General features: G+C 44.9%; 1 protein-coding gene across 1 annotated transcript in view; it reads left to right on the plus strand.

Moving 5' to 3' along the window:
- The window catches only part of MCCC1 (methylcrotonyl-CoA carboxylase subunit 1), a gene marked incomplete in the record, with an annotated part of 1,520,932 nt that overhangs the window by 1,391,370 nt on the left and 107,491 nt on the right, over positions 1–22,071 (plus strand). Inside the window, 1 exon segment of the mRNA XM_044070663.1 lies at positions 3,971–4,108. Coding sequence (XP_043926598.1) covers positions 3,971–4,108 — 138 coding nt within the window.

Here is a 22,071-nt window from a genome sequence, read left to right on the forward strand (position 1 = left end):
TGCTTAATGTCTTATGCGTTTTCTTTCAGGCACTGATTCAGTATACGTCTGTCATGTACTACAAGTAATTTATATTACACATTTTCACTGCAGACATGCTGATTTTTCACTGTATGGGAATTTCATCAAATGAAAGGCTGAGCTGTACTAGCTATCAGAGAAAGTGAGATACTATATGGTGAAGCTTGGACAGAACTCTGAAATTCCACAGCAGTGGTGGTTTTAAAGTGCATACATACACACATATCTACATAAGAATATTTCAAGCAGAGGCAATAATGCCCTTCTAGCCGGCCAATCTACCAAAACAGTTGTTCCCCCTAATGTGTCCAGACTGTTCTTAAAAATATCTAAACTAGTACTTGCTTTAATGTAATTTGGTAGTCTGTTCCATGCATCAGCTACTCTCTCAAAGAACCAGTTAGTACACTTCTCATTCCTATAGAATCTTCTATATATGTTGTATGATGTTTCTCTAGTACATTTTGATTACCCTAAATATTCCCAGAAGTAGATTTCTCTAAATGCCATACATGCCCTATGTACGTGAATAAGGTCTCCTGTTAAATATCTGCATGAAGCACTTTAGAAGTTCAGATATTTTAATCTTTCATAATAACTTAAATTTTCACACCCATGGATGTCCTAGGTATATTTCTGCTATACTGTTTCATTGGGTCTAATATAACTAACAAACAATGACATCATCATTTCTGATTTCCTAGACTTTATAAATCTTTTTATACACCCTATAGTTCTATAACTATCATTAACCAATTGGTTGACATGATTAGAAAAACTCAAAAGTTGGAGCTACCTGTATAACCCTGGTCCTTACATGAATCTAAAGTTTCAATCACTGTGTGCTGTGTATTAAGTATTCACATTTTTCATTTATGTCTCCCAAATCTCATATGCTTAGTTTTTGATGTATTTATCAGCATATTATTCCCCTGTGCCCAAATGGTCAATTTAGTCGTTATTTTGCAGCATGGAAAACATGTAATCAGTTTACACATTACTTTACTCATTTTCAGGTAATCTGCTTACAGATGTAGAACACCTCAGATGAAAAAGATAGATCTGAAAGATACAATCTAGACAAGTATGGGCCTAGGTCAGAGCCTTGTGGGACACCGTGACAGTAACCTCAAATTTCAACTGTCCAATTGCTGTATGATACTTGCCACGTCCTTTTTTGTAATCCATACAGCTATCCATCTTGTCAAGAGTACATCGGTATTTAGTTATTCTAATTCATTGATCAGTCTTTTGTGTAGGACCCTATCAAATGCTGAAGTTAAATCTGTATAAATTACATAACAATTTTTCATTCTTAGCCGTTATTATATTGTTATAGAATATCATGTTATAGGTGGTAATACATCTGTTTTCAACATAAGTATATTAGCATACTGATACATGGTTTCCAGTCCCAACCTTTCCATTTTTGATAATTTATCCAATATAACCTTCCATTATTTTCTACAACATGAAAGTAAACATATGGGTCTGTATGACTCTGGGTTTGTCCTACTTCTCTTTCCCTTAAAGGCAAGTTTAAGAAGAGCATGTCTGTAGTCATGGGGAATCTCCCCATATTTATAGGACTTAGTAAATAACAGATATAATGGTACTGTAAGTTCATGCTGAAGTTCTTGGGTCATTATTACTAGTTCTGTCTCCTCCTTGTGCTTTTTTGGATCCAGTTTGCGTAGTACTTTTTCAGTGTAATTTAATTTAATTTAATTTCAGAGTCTGAGGTTACCTGGATATCACTAGAACAATTTATCACCCCCTTTGTGGAGCCAGGATGCCTTGCATAAGATTATGTAAATATGTGTAATCTGTTGTGTCTGAGAATTGACACCAATAAAGGCTTCCTTGTGGTGAAGCACGCATTCATATTTGCTTACATTACACCTGATTCATCTTGAATGCAAGTATACATAAAGTTGTGCATTCCTTAGCAGTGACAAAGTTTTCCATATACTCTCAGATCACTGCAGCACATCGGTCTGTACCCTCATCGGTGTTTTTCCATGAAGGAATAGCTGCCAGTGATAACACATTCTCTTTTCCCATTAACTGCCTGAGAGCTCGGTTCACTCTCAAAACCAAGTTGGCAGCTTTCAGATGGATATCCTTTTTGGGCACCAGTATTACTAATAAGATGTGCAGTCCTTGTCTTCTTAATCTGTTCTGTGGTGCAGTCCTTCCCTTCTGACTCTTCTCTGTGGTGTCCTGACTCTGTTTCCAAGCCTTGATTGGCAGTGTCAGCTTGATTAATCCAGACTGATTAACAAGTAACTACCAGAGATTAGTCATCTGACATTTAGCTTGCAACAGTTTCATTATTCCATATTCAAACGTTTGCCTTTTCTTTACAGAGCAGAGAAGCCTGACTGCACCCAAGATGACCCATGCCCAGCTAGCAGTACATGCGCTGAAGGGACAGGGATGGGAGTGAATGGCCAATTTCAGCATATCCATCCTGGGGGGATGGCACTTATAATAACTGCAGTAGCAAGATTAAGAGCCTGGCACATTCCATACTTCGAGGTATATCCCTTGCTAGGAAGGTTGGTCATGTGTGCAGGCAGCTCCCAAAGGCAGCCATTGTGGAGCTTGCAGTGGCGGGGGGGGGGGTTGGTAAGGGCAAACACCCCAGCAGCAACATTGCACCAGTGTTGTTGGTCTCCTCACTGGACCGAGAAGTGGGTTTGGTTATAGTCAAGGGGAGCATAAGGTGGGTCTGGTAGAACCAATAAATGAGAGGAGATGGTGGCAAGTAATGGTCAGCTACAGAGAGGTGGGGGGGATCTTATTTCTCTTGAGGAATCAATCATTTATACCGTGCAAGACTGAGTAGACAGTCATTGGGTACCAGTATAGTTTTGCTTCCTAAAAATAAATTTGTCCAGGTAAATTAAATGACAGAGGGTATAGTGACTGAAGTGCGTGTGAGTATCACTTTTTGCGTTCATCCACTTGCAGTCTTCATTCTGTTGCCATTGTGAGTACTATGTACAAATCATGGGAAAAAATCTCACACTAGCAGTACTCTCCTGTGTAACTAGCAACTCTTATCTGGAGGCTTTGGAGGGAAGAAACTACTGTTTTGAGGTATGTCAGAGTCTTGTGAACAGCTCTTTGTAGAATAAAGTAATGGCTGGAGTTTGAAATGGCTGCTGCAAATTCAGTATGGAGCTGTTTGATGATGTCTGGATGCTGTTGGTACGTGTCAAAATGACATAGTTAAGTCTAGCCTTCCATTTTCACTGCCATAATTATCCATTTCATGGTTCTGTGGAGCTAGTGCCAGTCCCAGCAGGCAACATGGAAGGACAGGACCCATTCCTACATCTGTAATCCCACAAACAATTCTTTTAGTGAAAGCAGTGTTAAAGACTTGTACATAAAAGAGAATACTTTAATTCAGGTTAGTAGTTATTTGAAAATTTAAATTTGTTTGTGTCTTTCGGCTTTTCCTGGTTAGGAGTCACCACAGCGGAACTCCGGTCCGCTAATGATTGGCAGTTGATTTTTTTACGTACCAGCTTGCCAGGCCCTGACGTACAACCTTCAATGGAGGTACGCCCATTCACGCATGTCTCCACGCAGAAGATGCTCTAGCTGGGAATCGAACCGGACAGCGTCTTACTGTGAGGCGACAGTGCTACCGCAGCACCACCACCGCGATTATTTGAAAATTTAAATAACTACCTTATAAATTAACTTTGTTTGCAGCAGCTGCAAACACATCTCAATGGATTTTCAAGTTTATTATTTCATATTTTGTGGAGATATTTGTATTTTATGCCAAACCCTTAATTTATTCAGTCTCTGTCTATACGTTAAAGCCAGAAAGATATCTACTCATTGAATAAATATTCCTGTTTTTACTCTCTCATCCCGACTGGCATTTGTTTAAATATTAAAAATGATTAATGCATTATCTTTGCTTTAGATTGATGGTGAGGTGTTCCATGTATCTGGTGGCTTCATTCAGGAAGGAGATTCAGAGTATCTGATGTGCTCAGTGAATGGAACTGTTAGCAAGTCTAAAATGGTGGCCATGGACAATACTGTCTACCTCTTCCAAATGGTGAGTTTTTCAAGTCAAGTCTTACATGATGCTTCTGTTCATTTCAAGTGCTAGTCTTGCAGCAGCCCTTTCTCCAATCAACAAGCAGTTTATCCTGAAATAGAGGATGCACTGGATGTCTGTGCATGGCAGGTTGTTGTCTGATTTGATATATGAGTGCAGAAATGTAGTGGATTAAAAATGAAGTGAATGCGGTTTAATATGGTATCCTCATGCTGAAATTTCTATGCATAGTCATTAAACAGTGTATCGGGATAGCTGTCAATTGGATCTCTATGCTTTTTAGATGTTAGAATAAAAGCTTACATGTTTGTTTATTGGTTATACAATCATATAGGTGATTCAGTGGTGTGAAGTGGTACTGTCCAGGCTATGCCTCTTGTGTCTTAAGTCCAGTCTGTGTCCTTGATACTTGAAGAAACAGACAGTAGAGGATGAAGTAAGTGACAGATGCTGGCTCGTGTGTCTTGGAGGGAAAAGGGTGGTGTTTATACATTGCCTGTGCCATTTTATGTAAGGCCTTAGATGTGTACTTTACAATGAAGGCATGACTTGATGGATGCAGGCCCACCCAAAGAGTGCACCATGGTGAAGCCAGCCTTTGTTGTGCCCAGAAGAATACACCCACACAGTGCTTGATGTAACAAGCATTGCACAATGCATTTTGGTCAACAGGGGAGCATTAAACAAAATGGCTTAATGCCCAATGGATTATAGTCATTAACCCAGCTGTCAACTACTCTTGCTTCACTTCCCTAGATGCCAAGAAGGGTGGAGGTGACAGATGGGATAATAGGAGATGTGGTTTGATGGTTACAGGTGACAGAAAAGGTTACTTTCTTGTCATTATTCCTCTGTTGCCTGTAGGAAGAGGGAAAGGTGTTGTACCACCTTAACTTTTCTGAATGCTTGGTACTTTTGTGCAGCCATTTTATTGCATTTGACTTACAGAAAACTACTTGCTCCTAGATAAATGCCATCATGTTTTACCTAAATCAAGCATGAGAATTTGATTATGGGTCCAAATTTTGAAATAAAATGCTTTGAGTTAGTACATCATTTTCTCCTATTACTCATTTTTTCTTGCTGTTAAGTGTGTGTCTCACACACGCACACACACGCATGCACAATCAGCTGATTAATTACACTACTTCTAAAGCCAGTCCTCATTGGTTAAGTGGACTCTTTTTTGGTGCCAATGAGCTACAGTAATATAAGCACAAAGCTAAATGAACTTGAACTTATCATTATAGCACTTGGGAGCAAGTTCTTGAAAAATGTCTTAGTAAAGAGACATACTCACACTTCCAGATTGCATATATTTCTTAAAATAAATTAATGTACATAATATTAGTTAAACTCTCTTGTAAAATTACAAAAATGGCAGTAGCTGACATAAATATTCCTTCAGTATCCCAACATCACTAACATGAATTACAAGCACTCCACATGTGTATAATGTTGAGACCTGCACATGTGCAGCATACCTGAGCAACATCTCCACCTTCAGAAGTTTCAGAAAAGTCACAGTTACAGAAAAGAGGACTGTTGTATAATGTAATAAGGTGAAACATCTTTTTCTGTTAACTCATTTGTATAAATGTAGTTTATAATCAGGCCCTTCAGATTTGCTGTCTTACCCACTCCTGATACCATTTACTCACGTGGACTTCGCACCTGTGACTGACAAGCTCTAGTCATGAGTAAAAGCAACATAACCAATGAGACCTTTAGTGGTGTTAACTATTCTGTCTCCCAGTCTCAAAGTGTTACCCTGTAATATCCATCATATAGTAAATTTTTATTATCTATATATTCCAGAAATATATCTTGTGTTAAGTTAATTTTACATTTTATACCTCTGATAGCAGTAGGCCAAACCAAAGAATAAAAAGTCCACACAAACAAACCATTCAGTAAAGCTAGAGGCTTCACTATGTAATACCTTAAAACTCCTGTAGTAGAGGTCCATGGGATCTTTGTAAATGACCCCTTACAGGAGAACTCCACCGAAAAGTCAAGTTATTCTTTCAAAAAGTGATGTTCCTTCCCTGTAACCCAACACTAAATACTTCACATACAGAAAAAAATGATCATTTAATGTTTGCCTTTCTTCCCAGCATTTGTCTCTAGGAGTGCCAGAGTAATTAGGTTAGATCACTTATCCCAACAACAGAGCCATTAAGAAAGCTATGACATTTAAATGTGCCTTATCAGTTACAGATTGCTAGCATCACACCTCAGATAAATTGTGTAGCCTGGAGTCTGAACAAAGGCAGAGCTTTCAGGCTTAGTAGTGGGATAGATTTCTCACACTTGAACACTGAACTATAATTGGTACTTTGAAAAGAACAATTAACTCAGCTACATTTTCAAGCCTGTCAGTCAAACATTCCTTAAAATGCTGTAACAGAGATGGCCACTAATGAAAATAAAAGGAAGTAAAGTTATTAAAAATGCAGACTAATGTTGGCAGTGAAAAGTAGGCAGTCATAGCAATGTTGGAAACTGATGAGAAAGAAAACCACAGTAAATGATCCCCTCATCAAAAGGATTACTTTTTGTCCCTCTAACATGACATAAGGAAGGCAAAAGCATTAACTGTAAAGCAAAATCATGCTAGCCAAGACAGCCTCCTTTTAGGTCATTTTGGGATATAGCAAATTATAAAATAATAGTAACCATTTATTTGATACAGAGACATTAATAATGCAGAAAAGGTCAAGATTTGCTGGAAAGCATGTTTTTTTTTCAGTTTTTGTGTGCAGTTCTACTTTAAGGACATAATAAATCCAAAAGGTATACACAGATTTGGAGTACCAAACAGCTTTAATTCAGGTACCTGTATTTTATGTTGCTAGGTTTAGTCCCTTTTCAGACACACTTAGGTGGTTACAAGGTTATGGCCAATGATAACAGCTGATGATAAACTTAGTACTTATTTCCACAGCATGTGATTTTTTTTCTTTTGGTAGATTTTTAAACCTAAAAGAATTGTTGAACTACCCAATTTCCAATCAGAACCAGAATTGTTCGTTAGGGTCTTTTCCTTGTGGGAGATGCAGTGTGCACCATAGAATCAGAAATTTATCTTATTTCGTAGTTTCTGTGTTGCCCAGACCTTACTAAGATGGAAGGAAACTTCTCTGTTCATCAGTGAGAGTGGTGAGCTTTGATCAGCCTGTCACTGGAGGAGTGGTTTCAGCTCAGAATCTGTAGATCTGAAGGAGTTTCTTCATTTGCTGTGCAACCTGTGGGTATCGGATCCGACAGCTTTCCAAGCTACAAGATCCGAACTCCTAGCTCCTCCCCCTACCCATAATCCCCTACTACCTGCTGTATTACCTCAGATCGTTTTTTGCCGCGGCTGAAGTAGCTATCTTTTGAAGAGCTCCTGGCTTTGGTGAGATCGTTTACTTGTTAAAGTCCTTTTTTTTCCTCTAGCGTTTTTGTGAAGTTGTAGGTAGTGTACGTGTGTGTGTAGTGCCCCTGGGTTTATTTTCGGTGGTTTAGTTAGTTTTTCTCATAGTTAGTTGTTCCTCTGTGTGACACCCCTCCCCCCGTAGTGTTTGGGTGTGAGTGAGTTTAAAATGGCTGAAGGGCCCAAAGCCATTTTTTCGAAGTGTACTGAGTGTGGCCACAAGCTTTCACCGGCTGATGGCCACACTCAGTGCGTTTTATGCCTGGGGGTGGCCTATTTATCTATGGCCTGCCAAATTTGTGCGGCCTTTAACCCCCGGGTGCTTAGGGATAGGAAGAATAAGCTGATCCTGGCGGGAAAGCTGCCCCAGGAATCGGCTTCTTCTTCCTCTCCCGCTCAGGCTGCTTCAGCAGCCCTGTGCCGTCTGTGCCCCTTGCTCAGCCTGGGACTCAACCTCCCTCTTTGGGTTCGAGCACGGGTGACGCTGGTGCCTCTTCCTCCAGAGAGAAGAGGCACAAGGATAAGGAAGGGCACAAATCCCATAAAAGGCGGGCTGAGACTCAACCCTCAGCCCCACCATCTAAACTGACTAAGTCTCCCTCGAGGGTCTCCGGATCCTCTCGCTCTCGGCTCCGTTCGCCCAGCTTTTTGCAGGAGCCGGAGGAGGAAGACCGGTCTCCCTCGACGTTAGTCGGGGCGGCCCTCCCGGCCCGCCTCGACGACATCTTCTAGATCGACCAGAAGCCTCACCGAAGCGGACATGGATCGGATGATGCGTTGATTCATACAGACCCAAATGCAGATGGGGGTGCTCTTGCCCTCCCCCCTCTGGGAGGGAGCGCGGCCCCCAATTTTGCTCCAATCACTCCTTCTCCGACTCGTTTTCAGGTCTCGGAGTCGTCGGATCCGGGCCCTTTCGGAGCTGGGGATTTGTCGGCGCCGATAGCGCTGGTCTCTTAGACACCGACTATATCCTCGAGCATGTCAGATCCGAGTTCTCAGGGCCGAGGGCCGAGTGTCGGATCCGGGGGAGTTGATGTGTCTTCGGTGCCGCTGGGTTTGGAGCGCACCTCTCTCTCGGCGCCGACTGCATCGGCCCCGACCCCGATCCCTACCTCGTAGCCGAGGAGAATGCTTTTGGAGCCTGGCGAGAGTAGTTCTCCTTCGGCTTTTGAGGTAGTGGAGAGGTTACTATCGAGGTCCTCCAGGTCCCCTGGTCTGGGCTTCGGATCCTCCCGTACCCCCCTGCATGTGGGTCTATCCTCCGTCATCCGACCATCGGGACAGCCTGCTCAAGCCCTCCAGCTAGTTCCCTTGGAGGAACAAGAACCCGTGGACGAGCCCTCTTCGGATAGCCCCACCGAAGAGGTCCCTCGTAAACGTAGGTGTAAAAGGAGGCACCTGGACTCCCCTGAGTCCATTACCACCGACACGGATTTAGATGAAGGGGAAGGTTCCCCAAGGTCACCCCCCGAGGATGTCTCCTTCGGAGACATCATGGAAATGTTGCGTATTAGAGGGGGGTGGTCTGACCAAAAACCTTCCATGGATGAATCCATGTTCCTGGAGGCGTTTGAGGCAGGCCCATCTACCTCCTGGGTGTCCCCTCTGGTTGACCCCCTGATAGACTTAATTACTACCAGGGCGTGGAAGGAGCCCAACACCGTGGAGCCAATTCCTAGGCGTCCTGATAAAGTCTTTAGCCCCCCCCCTACAGATAGGCAGTCTTGGGCCAAGGGATCTCCCGTTGATGCCATGTTGGTGGCGGCTGCCACCAAGAAAGAACTCACACAGGAGAGTTCTTCGGTCCACCCGCCAGATAAGGAATCTCGAGCACTGGACCGCATTGGGAAGCGGATGTTTGCTTCAGTGACCTTCTCGATAAGGGCGCTGAACTATATGGCACATACCATCAGGCTACAGCGAGACTTGATTAAGGAATACGCTGCATCCCCTCCGGCGTCCATGTCGGTCCGAGACAAGAATGTTTTTTCGACTCGGATGGCCGCTCTAAAATCCATTTCTAACACGTCCATGCGGCTTCTCTCCCATGCAACAGAGGGAGCCGCTAGGGCCAGTGGAGCCGGGGTCATCTTGGGACGTCACGCCTGGCTCCGTCTTTGCGACTTCGCGGATCCCTTCAAGGCGTCCTTCGCAAAGACGCCCTTTGACGGATCTTCACTTTTCGGCAAGACCGTTCGCTATACGCTGGTCCAAAGCGAAAAGGACAGGAAGACTCGGAGTCCGATTTTCTAATTCCCAACAATCCTTTTCTAAGAATTAGAGGGGACAAAAGAAGCTGTGGTTCCGCAAGTCTCAGCAATCCCATCCAGCTTCAGACCCCTCGTCCTCTAGAGGCAGAGGAGGACAAGGTGGACACCGGCCCAGAGGCAGAGGGGGACCGCGTAACTTCGGGTCTAGAGAACCTTTCTCGGACAGACCCACGCAGCAGCCCTGAGGGCTTGCCCAACTGTCCTTCTCTGGAGGCAGTCGGGGGGCATTTGACAGAGCACCTGTCAAATTGGGAGTCCCTTACGGCAGATCGATGGGTGCTCCATATCATATCCAGAGGTTATTTCATCCCCTTCATAAACCTTCCCCCCAAGACCAGACGCCTCCCCGATGTACCACCCGATCAGGGGGAGGCAGCGGCTTCAGAAGTATCGAAGTTGCTAGAAAAAAGAGCCATCCAGCCCGTCCCCCCAGATCAGTCCGGATTGGGTTATTACTCCAGGTTCTTTTTGGTGCCAAAGAAAACAGGGGACCTAAGACCCATCTTAGACCTTTCCGGTCTGAACCTATTCATTCCCAAGGAAAAATTCCAGATGGTCAACCTCCAATCAATTCTCCCCTTCTGCGGGAGAACGACTGGATGTGCTCTCTAGACCTCAAGGATGCGTACTACCACATTTTGATGGACAGACGATCCAGAAGGTTTCTCCGCTTCCGGCTGGGGGCCAGTCATTATCAGTTCAGGGTTCTTCTGTTCGGCCTCACCTCAGCCCCCAGGGTGTTCACCAAAGTCATGGCAGTGGTTGCAGCCCACCTGAGACTTCAGGGCATTCAGGTCTTTTCGTACCTAGACGACTGGCTCCTTACCGCCACCAACAGGCATCAACTCTGCGTGGCAACAGATTACACTCTGACTCTTGCCCACAATTTAGGCATCTCAGTAAATCTGCAGAAATCCTCTCTGTGCCCCATTCAGGTCCTGGAATTCATAGGGGCCAGGTTGGATACCCGTATCTCTTGAGCTACCCTAACTTCAGACAGGCTGAGCAGCTTGTCATATCAAGTATTAGCCCTTCTTCAGAGTCCTGCCCCACCAGCGGAGTTAGTCCTGAGGGCACTAGGGTCTATGGCGGCAGCTATTGGTCTCTCCTTTCACGCACGCCTGTGAATGAGGATATTGCAGTGGACCCTGCAAGTTCAGTGGTCCCTATCACTCCACCAGTTGAACACTCCGATACCACTGAGCAGAGTTTACAAGGACTCCCTTCTTTGGTGGCTCCACGCGTGGGAACTCGGAGAAGGGAGGCCCTTTGTGATCCCCCCACCCCAAGCCACGTTGACCACGGACACATCTCGCCTCAGGTGGGGGGGGGCATTGATGTTCATCGTGCATACAGCTGCAGTAATCACAGATGGGTTCTCTGCCATCAGGCGGGTCCTCGGTCGGCCGAATTCCAAAGTCTTGGTCCGGCGTCGGTTGTCGTCGCTCTCCTCCCTGACGTCAGTGCGACAGGGGTATACAAGACACAGCCGACGCCATATTCTTCAGTCTTTTTTGCCGCGCGGTGCCCGAAGCAGAAGCAGTTCACAAGTGCCGGTCGGCCAGCTCCTGAATTTACGAAAAATTGGAAACCGAAGTCTTCATTAAAGCTAAGTACCCCATTGGGGAATTTTTTCTTGCCTCAGACCGATGTCAGAAAAAGTTAACAATTGTATTTCTTGTGGGAAGCAAATACCGCATAAGGATTTCCATTCCCTCTGCATACCTTGTTTAGGCCCAGACCACGACATCTCGGGCTGTCGCTTTTGCGCTACTTTCAATAAGCGCACTATTAAGCGTCGGGCGGAGTTCGCCCAACACTTTTTCGGTAAAGCCTTTGATTATAAAATGTCGTCGGAGACTCCGACTACCGTTTTGTCCAAAAAACGCAAGGACAAAGACCGACATGCGAGGTCCGCGGTCCCCACCGACGCCACGCCAAAACTGGCTACACGTGGTCCGGTTCTCAGCGAGACGCCTATGCAGTCCCTGACTACCGACGACATTTCTTTGGCGGGGTCTTCTGTAACCGAGACCGCAGGTACCTCGGCCCATACCCAGACTACAACCACCGAAGCCACTGTGAGCGTTGAGCCTCCTAATGTGGACAGGTCCACTTCCACCCATGGTGTCTTTAGACCCTCATCTTCCTTTTCAATTAAGGCCTTTACTAAGTCCAAATCAGCCAGGCATCCCAAGAGGCCTGTTGCACAGGGCCCATCTCCAGGCCCCATGCCTAAAAAGCAGATGCTTAAAATGGCTGAGGATTTAATTACTCTTATCAGGGGTTCCCAACCCCCTCCAGACAAGAGACCCAGAGTGGAGGAAGATTCTCCCTCTTCGCATCAGGGCTCCATTTTTTCAGATCATTCTGATGTAGAGGAACACTCTTTCTCCCCTTTTGAAGATTCTGATGCGGAGCAGTCCATTCCCTCTGTATCTCCTCCTGAGGATTTTTCTTTTGGGGAAACCTTGCACACCTTGAGGGAACACTTCCATTGGGAAGGCCAAGACTTTTCTGATTCCAAGAAAAGACTTAGGGAATTTCTTTTGTTACCTCAACACAGACCTCTGGCTATTCCTCCTGTCTTGGACGTCCTGGATGATGTTTATTCAGAGGCTTGCCTTAATCCGGATTCCCTGCCTCCTGCCCCAGTCAAGCCTGATAGGTACTACAGAGTTCCTAACTCTCACCAATTTCTGTACAAAAGCCATAATGCTGACCCTGAAACCATTTCTCAAGGCCCCAAGGGAATGAAGGCCTCTACTGCTAAGAATCCACTACCTTCCGAAAGAGAGTCTAGATCCTTAGAAAGGTGGGGGAAAAAGGTGTATTCCTCGGCCACCCTAGCCATGAGGGCCTTAAATTGTCAGTTTCATATGCTTAAATATCAGCAGTTTCTGTTATCTCAATTAAGAAATAAAATGTCTCAACCTGAACAACCAGATTTGATGGAGTTGCAGGATATGATGCATAGTGCAGAACAAGTGGGTAAACACACCTTACAATGTGGTTATGATGCCCTAGAGGCCTCAAGTAGAGCTGCTGTTACAGGATCAGTTATTCGTAGATGTGCATGGCTTAGGGAACAAATCTTGCCTGATCATGTGAAAGTTAAACTATTAGATGCTCCTTTACAAAAGGATGTGCTATTTGGTACTAATGCTGAGGAGATACTATGAAAAATGGAACAAAAAGCCAAATCTATGCAATCTGTCAAAGCTTTTCTGCAGGTTCAACCACCACGTTTTAGCAGAAATTGGCCTTCTAAAAACTGGTCCTTTCCAGCCACGGACAAGCCCCAAAGAGGTAGATGCAGGCGCTCAAGGGGCAGAGGACAATCACAAGGATCATATAGAGGCAGGCAATGGCAAACTCCAGCACGAAGAGGTGGCGAAGACAGTGCACAACAATACAGGAAACAAACCCAATGACTTCCTCCTTTCCACACCAAGCAAGTCTCAGCTGGCAGCACCTTTGGGAGGAAAGCTGGCATTATTTACAAGAAATTGGCATATTGTCACAACAGACAAATGGATCCTGGACGTTATAGACAGAGGCTACAGATTTCATTTTCACACTCTACCAAAAATGAGAGGCATGCCAAACCTGCCACACAATCAAAGGGCAGAGGCACAACTACAAATTTCAAAGCTCATAGACATGAAAGCTATTCAAGAGGTACCTACTCACGAACAAGGCCAAGGTTTTTATTCCAGGCTATTTCTGGTACCAAGGAAAGGAACCGACTGGAGACCCATTTTGGACTTATCCATCCTAAACATATTCTTACTCATACCAAAATTCAAGATGCTCACATTACAGCAGCTTCTTCCCAAGCTGGGCAAGGAGTTTTGGCTGGTAACATTGGACCTCAAGGAGGCATACCTGCATGTCCCAATCAGACAGAGCTGCAGAAGATACCTCAGATTTCTTGCAGGTTCAATCCACTATCAATTCTCTGCATTGCCCTTTGGCTTATCTACTGCACCCAGGGTATTCACGAAATGCCTGGCATCAGTAATTGCCTACTGCAGACTTCAGGGGATACAAATTTACCCTTATTTGGACGACTGCTTGATCCAAGCGGACAGCAAGCGCATACTTCTGGATCATCTGGCTTATGCAACACGGTTACTGAACTCTCTGGGATACACAATCAGCAAAGAGAAATCCAGACTAACACCATCTCAGAAAATAATTTTCCTGGGTGCCAACTTGGACACAAACACCCAGATGGCCTATCTTACGCCAGAAAAACAGGGACAACTAACTCAGTACTTCAGAATGCTAGCAAATTGTACCAGGCTTACTGCAAGGAAAATCCTGCAGGCTCTGGGCTTCATGGCATCTTGCATTCTTTTAATCCCATGTGCAAAGTTGCATATGAGAAAACTTCAGTGGTACCTAAAAAACCTATGGTCTCAACACAGCCACAGTTTGGAAACAATACTACCAATAATTCCATGTTTGCAAAGGGAATTCCTATGGTGGGCCCAAGCATGCCAAACAAACACAGGTCTCCCATTCTGCAAGCCTCAAGCAAATCAAGTCATCACAACAGACGCCTCAGATTACGCCTGGGGGGCGCACATGACAGACAGGTGCATTCAGGGCAAATGGTCCCAAAAAGAAAAGCACCTTCACATCAATCAAAAAGAAATGCTAGCAGTGATAAATGCAATTACAGCTTTCAAGGGCCTCCTGCATCCAGGACAGTTATTGATAAGAACAGACAACACCACAGTAATGTGGTACATAAACAAACAAGGAGGAACACATTCATACCCCCTGTGCAGACTAGCCATGACACTTTGGAACTTGGCTCTGGAATGGCAAATCGAACTTCAAGCACAGTACTTGCCAGATTTGGAAAACACGCTGGCAGACCATCTAAGCAGAAATATGACAGACCCACACGAATGGAAGTTGCATCCTCAAGTGTTTACAAAAATAATCCAAGGGTGGGGGAGGCCAGACATAGATCTCTTTGCCTCCCACAGGAATCATCAATTGGAAAAGTTTTGTTCAAGGACCTTTCATCCAAAGGCCTGGAGAGTAGACGCCCTTTCATTCACTTGGACAGCATGGACAGTTTACGCTTTCCCACCTCTGCCTCTTCTGCCCAAGGTGCTCTTGAAAGCAAGAACAGACAGACCGAAGATGATATTGATTGCTCCAGACTGGCCGAGGTAACACTGGTATCCACTCCTGAGGAGCCTAACACATACTCCTCCCTGGCCCCTACCTCTAATGCCTCTTCTGCTGACTCAGCACAGCTACAAAACTCTTCACAGCCAGCTGAAAACACTCAATCTAGCTGCATGGAAAATTCCTTAACACCTCATCAGACACTACTCCCCAAAGAGGTGCAGGACATCATTTTGGAGGCCAGAAGGCCATCTACTAGAAAGGCTTACTCCGCAAAATGGAAACGGTTTTGCTCTTGGAATGAGAAAAAAGGCCAGGACCCTAGAAAACTGAATTTGCCTCAGGTACTACAGTATCAAGCTGAGTTGCTGAACAGTGGTCTTTCATTTTCCTCCATAAAAATCCATGCCTCAGCCATTTCTGTAGAATTCAACACGGATCCACCCTTATTCTCTCACCCACTCTTAAGACAGTTCCTCAGAGGGGCTAAAAATATAAGACCACCAAGGAAGCAACCTGTGCCAGCCTGGGATCTTAATTACATTTTAGAAAAATTAACATTGCCTCCTTTTGAACCAGCTGCCTCAACAGATTTGCAATATTTGTCCTGGAAAACAGCTTTCCTTCTGGCCATTACCTCAGCTCGTAGGGTTTCGGAACTACAAGCCCTCATGGCTGTGCAGCCCTTTCTCATCTTCCATCAGGACAGGGTTTCCCTTCGAACCAATCCATCATTTATGCCTAAAGTAGTATCCAGGGTAGCTTTAAATCAAGCCATTCACTTACCTACCTTTTACCCTAATCCTCAAAACAAAGGGGAAAGGCTGCTACACTCCTTAGACATCCATAAACAGCTACGTTACTATTTGGACAAAACAAAGCCTTTCGGAAAATCAGAACAACTTTTTGTGTCCTATGCTGTAGGAGCTCAAGGGAAGCCAGTTACCAAACAAACAATTTCAAAATGGATAGGCCACTGCATACGGTTTTATTACTCCTATCATGGAAAATCTGTCCCTACAGGCATCAGATCCCACTCCACCAGGGCCACAGCTACCTCTACAGCCTTCCTCAGAGGAGTTCCTACCAAAGATATTTTGGAGGCAGCCACTTGGAGTTCTGTGCATACCTTCACAAAACACTACCATCTGCCTTTATATTCCAAAACTAGAGCAGGCTTTGCCACTGCTGTGTTGCAGGGCATTCTGGCTCATCCCAGTTCCACCTAGTGCCTACCACCCTGTGCGTAGCTTTGGGATTCTACCCAGCTGTGATTACTGCAGCTATATGCACAATGAACATAGTACAGTTTTGTACCTACCATAAATGTAGATGTTCGAGTGCTAATACAGCTGCAGTACAGGTTTCCCTCCCTCCTTCCCCTCTTGGTAAAGGACTAGTGGCTAACACCTCCTCTGGCAACCTAATTTGGGGTTATCCTTCTATGATGTATTTGCTTGCAACTACTGTTTTTTTTTTTTTTTTTTTTTTTTTGATTGCATTGCATTGCTTGAATATATATTTATATATATATATATATATATATATATATATATATATATATATATATATAATTTATGTATTGCCTTCCTTCTGGGGCAAGAAAGACTGAAGAATATGGCGTCGGCTGTGTCTTATATACCCCTGTCGCACTGACGTCAGGGAGGAGAGCGACGACAACCGACGCCGGACCAAGACTTTGGAATTTGGCCGACCGAGGACCCGCCTGATGGCAGAGAACCCATCTGTGATTACTGCAGCTGTATTAGCACTCGAACATCTACATTTATGGTAGGTACAAAACTGTACTTTCAGGCAGATCCGTCCAAGGCACGTGAACGTCCCTAGAGACCGCTTTGCATATCAATGTCCTAGAGATAAGGGCGGTGCTTTTGGCGTTGCAAGCTCTCCACGACCTTCTCCCTCTGGGGACTATTGCAATCCAGATGGACAATATGTCAGTAGTCTGGTACATAAACAAACAGGGAGGAACCAGGTCTTATCCCCTTTGTCGAGAGGCTATGAGAGTTTGGGAATGGGCGATATCCACCAACCGGTTTCTGGTAGCAACGCACATTCCGGGTCGGTCCATCATATTAGCGGGCAAACTGAGTCGAGTACTTTTCACTCCGTACGAGTGGTCTCTTAATTCATCTGTTGCGAAGCAGATCTTCCGCAAATGGGGTTGGCCTCGCTGCGATCTTTTTGCTTCTCCATTAAACACAAAATGCAGTGATTTCTTCGCAATACTTCCCCTCAAAGGGGAGACTCCCAGAGACGCTCTAGGTCATGCTTGGCCTCCCGGTCTCCTTTATGCTTATCCCCCCCTCCCGCTTATGATAAAGTTCATACAGAAAGCCTGTCGGTTGGGGAGCAGAGTTATCCTCATAGCCCCATTCTGGCCTTGACAGATCTGGTTCCCTTATCTGCGGTCTCACAGTGTGGCTCCTCCATGGATTCCGGATCCCATTCCAGACCTGATCTCGCATCCTGCGAGTTGCCAAACCCCGAACCTGGTGAACCTCAAGCTTACAGCTTGGTTGATCCAGTTCCAATGATGGCTAGGACTCCCGGTATCTCTTCTCCTGTTAAGGCCATACTGGTCGCGGTGCATAAGCCGTCTACCAGAAAACTTTACAATAGTAAATGGAAACGTTTCTCCATCTGGGCTAAAGACAAGGGCCTGGACCCATTTACAGTTCCTATTCCGACTATTCTGGACTTCCTGTCGCTGATTTTTTGGCAGGGAGCAAGTGCTTCTACGGTTAAGGTGCAGTTGGCAGCCATCTCCCATTTTCATGTAGGTGATGGCTTAGGGTCCTTGGCATCTACAAAATTATGCAAAACTTTCTTGCGGGGCATCTTTCTTTTGAAGCCACCTGTGAAAACTGTGGTGCCCCCATGGAATTTGACCTTAGTCTTACAAGCCCTGGCAAGTCCACCCTTTGAGCCTGCGGCCTCGGTTCCGTTAAAGTTCTTGTCGTGGAAAACAGCCTTCTTAGTGGCTATTACTTCAGCCAAGAGGGTTCAGAACTTCAAGCTCTGTGTATGAAACCCCCTTACCGTATTTTTCACAAGGATAGAGTGTCCCTCAGGACTAACCCGTCTTTCTTACCTAAGGTGGCTTCAGAGTCAAATATTAATCATTCAATAAATTTACCAGTGTTCTTCCCAAATTTTCAGAACAAAGGGGAATACAAGTTGCACAAACTGGATGTACACAGACAAATACGTTTCTTCTTGCACAGAACTAAAGATTTTCACAAGTCGGACCAGTTGTTTGTATCCTTTGCAAAATCAGCTATGGGTAAAGCCATTTCCAAAGTGACCGTAGCAAATTGGATCTGTCAGTGCATAATTCACGGGTACATATCGTCAGGCAAACCAGCCCCTATTGGAATTCACGCTCATTCTACAAGGTCTGTGGCCACCTCAGCAGCCTTTTGGTCCAGGGTTCCCTTGGACGACATATGTTCAGCAGCTACTTGGTCCTCTTCTCATACGTTCATTTCTCATTATAAACTAGATATGATTTCGAGAGGCAGGGCTTCTTTTGGCTCCGCAGTGCTTCGGAATATCCTTCCGTAAAGGCCACCCAGGTTTTTCTTGAGTAGCTGGGGATTCTGTCCCACAGGTTGCAGAGCAAATGAAGTAACTACTTCAGATAAAGAAGTTACGTACTCACGATAACATTCCATCTGAGTAGGTACTTCATTTGTCTGCAACCAACCCCCCCCCCCTGCCATCCCCCGAACCTTTTCGGGATTTTCTGGTCACCTGTAAGATTTTTGTCAGGAGATTAGATATGGTGTATTCCTCTCTCGAGGTTATTAGCTGGGTGATAAGGCAAAAAAAATCGATCTGAGGTAATACAGCAGGTAGCAGGGGATTATGGGTAGGGGGGAGGAGCTAGGAGCTCGGATCTTGTAGCTTGGAAAGCTGCCGGCTCGGATCTGAAGTCGGATCTGATACCCACAGGTTGCAGACAAATGAAATACCTACTCAGATGGAACGTTATGGTGAGTACATAACTTCTTTTTTTTACTGGCCATTTTGGGCTATTTCTATCCCTTTCATCTTTTCTGTTTAAAAATCCATGTTTGCGCGGTTTTGTGCATCGTTTAATTAGGGTTAAACTATTCCTGGTACCAGAAAGTCTGCTTTTCTAATTTTCCCTTAGAACTAGCCAGTTTTCTAGTGTTAGCATTCAAAACTGTTTCCTTGTGCTCAGCATTTGTTCAAAACCCGTTGCAAGCACCAACTAATCTACAAATTACTGCAGCACTCAACTTTCCTCACTTGTTAAGAGGAAAACCGTTTTTAATACTTAAATTAATAAGCACCTATCCAGCTATGTCTAAGGGTCAGCTCCCAGTATTTTTCCCTGTCCACCTGATGAATCTTGGCATCTTGCCTCATGTACACTGACAACCCCCTCCTCCTACCACTTAACACTACAACTTGTGAGAGATGCACTTATATAGCCAAACTGGAAGCCAAGCTCTCTCCAGCCAAGACTGTACTAGACAGTCAAGAGGAGAAGGTAAACACCTGCACCACACCAAACTCAACACACAGTCCATCAAAACCTACACCACCTAAACCCAAACATAGTAACACAAAATACACACCTACATTTGTGGAAGCTCTCAATAAAAATCTGGCCAAACAACAGAGACCTCCAAAGCCGAAATGCAAGCAACCACCCCCCCCAACACTATCCAAATGACACATAGCCCACAAAATCAGTGTGCCACTCAACCTCAGCCCATAAGGCAAAACAACATACCCAACACACTAGTCATAGGTGACTCTATAGTCAGGCACACTGATGTCACACTCACCAGGCTAAATAAGGAGAAAGTTACCATCAGCTGCCTGTCAGCTGCCAGGATCTGGCATGTAATGCAAGCACTCAGGTCACTCCAAAACAAGAACAAATATGACATTGTCATTATCCATGTTGGTGTGAATGACCTGAGCATATCTACCTGGACTACATGAAAAGACACATGAAGGAGCTCTTGAATCATGTATCCCAGGCAGGTATAACCCTAGCCCTGAGTAGCATCCTGCCATCACCCAGAATGATACCACAATACAAGGACAAAATGATTGACTTCAACAGTTGGATAAACTTTTGGTGTCATTCAAGGGGATTCAGTGTCTGTCTCCCTGGGGTGACATGATCGACAGACCACGATGCTTTGCCAGAGATGGTCTGCACCTGTCGCTCCTGGGATTCCAGATACTAGCTAAGGCTCTTGCCACCCCTATAGTGCCTTTTTTAGGCAAGGTTCAAACAACAAACTCACCATCGTAACAGGTATAAGCCAGCAAAATCTGAGGGTAATGCTACTCAGTGCTAGAAGTCTAAACCTCAAAATGCACTCTCTCGAGGCACTCCTTAAAATGGAGAACATAGACATCTGTGCAGTGACAGAGACATGGTTCAAGGCTCCAGAGAGCACCCCTGCATTACCAGGTTATAACTCTTGCCACACCTTTCGGCCAACTAATCTGGACCGAAACACTAAAGGAGGAGGTGTGTCCATATTCATTAAGGATATCCAGGGTAGTTGCTGAACATAATGCATCCGAAATTATCCAAGTGCAACTAACACTGGGCAAGACTGCAATCCAGGTTGTAGCTTGTTACAGATCCCTCAGGATACCCACTCCACATTTCTTGATATACCGGGTAATATTAAGGTGCAGCCCAGTACCCTAATAATGGGAGATTTCAACTAACCCTCCACCAACTGGGAAAACTACTCATGTGCTAACTCATTTGCTCAGTGCTTTCTGGAATACATAAATTCCAATGCCCAGGATCAGATTGTTCATACCCCCACCAGGGGCAGCAATATCCTGAACCTGGTCATTACCAATATGGGCAACCGATATTCCAGGCCATAGGTCAACTCCTCGCTGGTCAGATCCGACCACAAGCTAATCACCCTAGACATCAATATCTCACCCCCCCCCCATTAAGATAACCACCGTAAAAAGCTTCTCCAAAGCCAACTTCATGCTTTTTAAGACAGAAGTGGCAAGCTTCACGACACCCATACAGATGGAAAATACAGGTACAACTGCTGAATCCTATACAAATGCATGATATAAGCACATACACGAGTGCATGAATCATGCCATCCCCAACAGAACCAAGACGCTATCTTCCAAAAAAAGGAAGCAAATCTGGTGGTCCCCAGTGATGAGCAAACTCTACAACAGAAGAAAGAATCTGTTGCAAAAAGAGTAAAATCCCCTGATTGCAGGAACTCCCTGGTCAGCCTCAGTAAGAAGCCGAGATCTCTCATAAAATCCTCCAAAGCTAGTTATGAAAGTAAAATCCCCACTGATTCTAAAGACAACCACAAAGCATTTTATATAATCTTAATAATGACACTCAGATCTGCTCTGAGCTACAGCACAATGGCACTAGATATACAGAAAGAACTGATATTGCCAACATCCTGACAGACAGGTTCAGTGCAAACTTCACCCCCCCCTCACCCCCCAAAGGGCCCATCACTGTACCGGAAGATTGCAAAGCACCTGTAATCATGGCTGCACAAGTAAAGACCACACTCTCCAAAGCCAAGAACACAGCATCCATGGGACCTGACAACATCCCAGGCTGCATTCTGCACGAACTACAGAACAAACTGGTGCCCCACCTAAGTACCATGTTCAGTCATAGCCTCACTTCAGGCTTTGTGCCTACTGAATGGCGCACAGCGATGGATATCCCACTCCACAAAGGAGGTGCCACCATGGACCCCGGGAACTACTGCCCCATTAGCCTGATGAGCCTGGTCTGCAAGGCCATGGAACGTTTCATCTTGGAGCTTATAAATAAGGACATAGATAACCTCCAGAATCTGGACCCCACTCAGTTTGGGTTTGTAAAAGGTAGGTCATGTCTCCTAATCCTGATTGACAACTTTCAAGCAGTCATCAGAGCTGTGGACGAGGGTAAGGTGGTGCACATAGCCTATCTTGACCTTGGCAATGCTTTTGACACCATCCCCCACTCTGGAATTATAGATAAACTCACTAGACTGGGAATAAATCCCTATGTCACAAGATGGGTGGCCAACTGGCTCACTGAC

This window comes from Protopterus annectens, chromosome 4.part1 (assembly GCF_019279795.1).
Source record: "Protopterus annectens isolate FY-2018-M chromosome 4.part1, PAN1.0, whole genome shotgun sequence".
Lineage (NCBI taxonomy): Eukaryota > Metazoa > Chordata > Ceratodontiformes > Protopteridae > Protopterus > Protopterus annectens.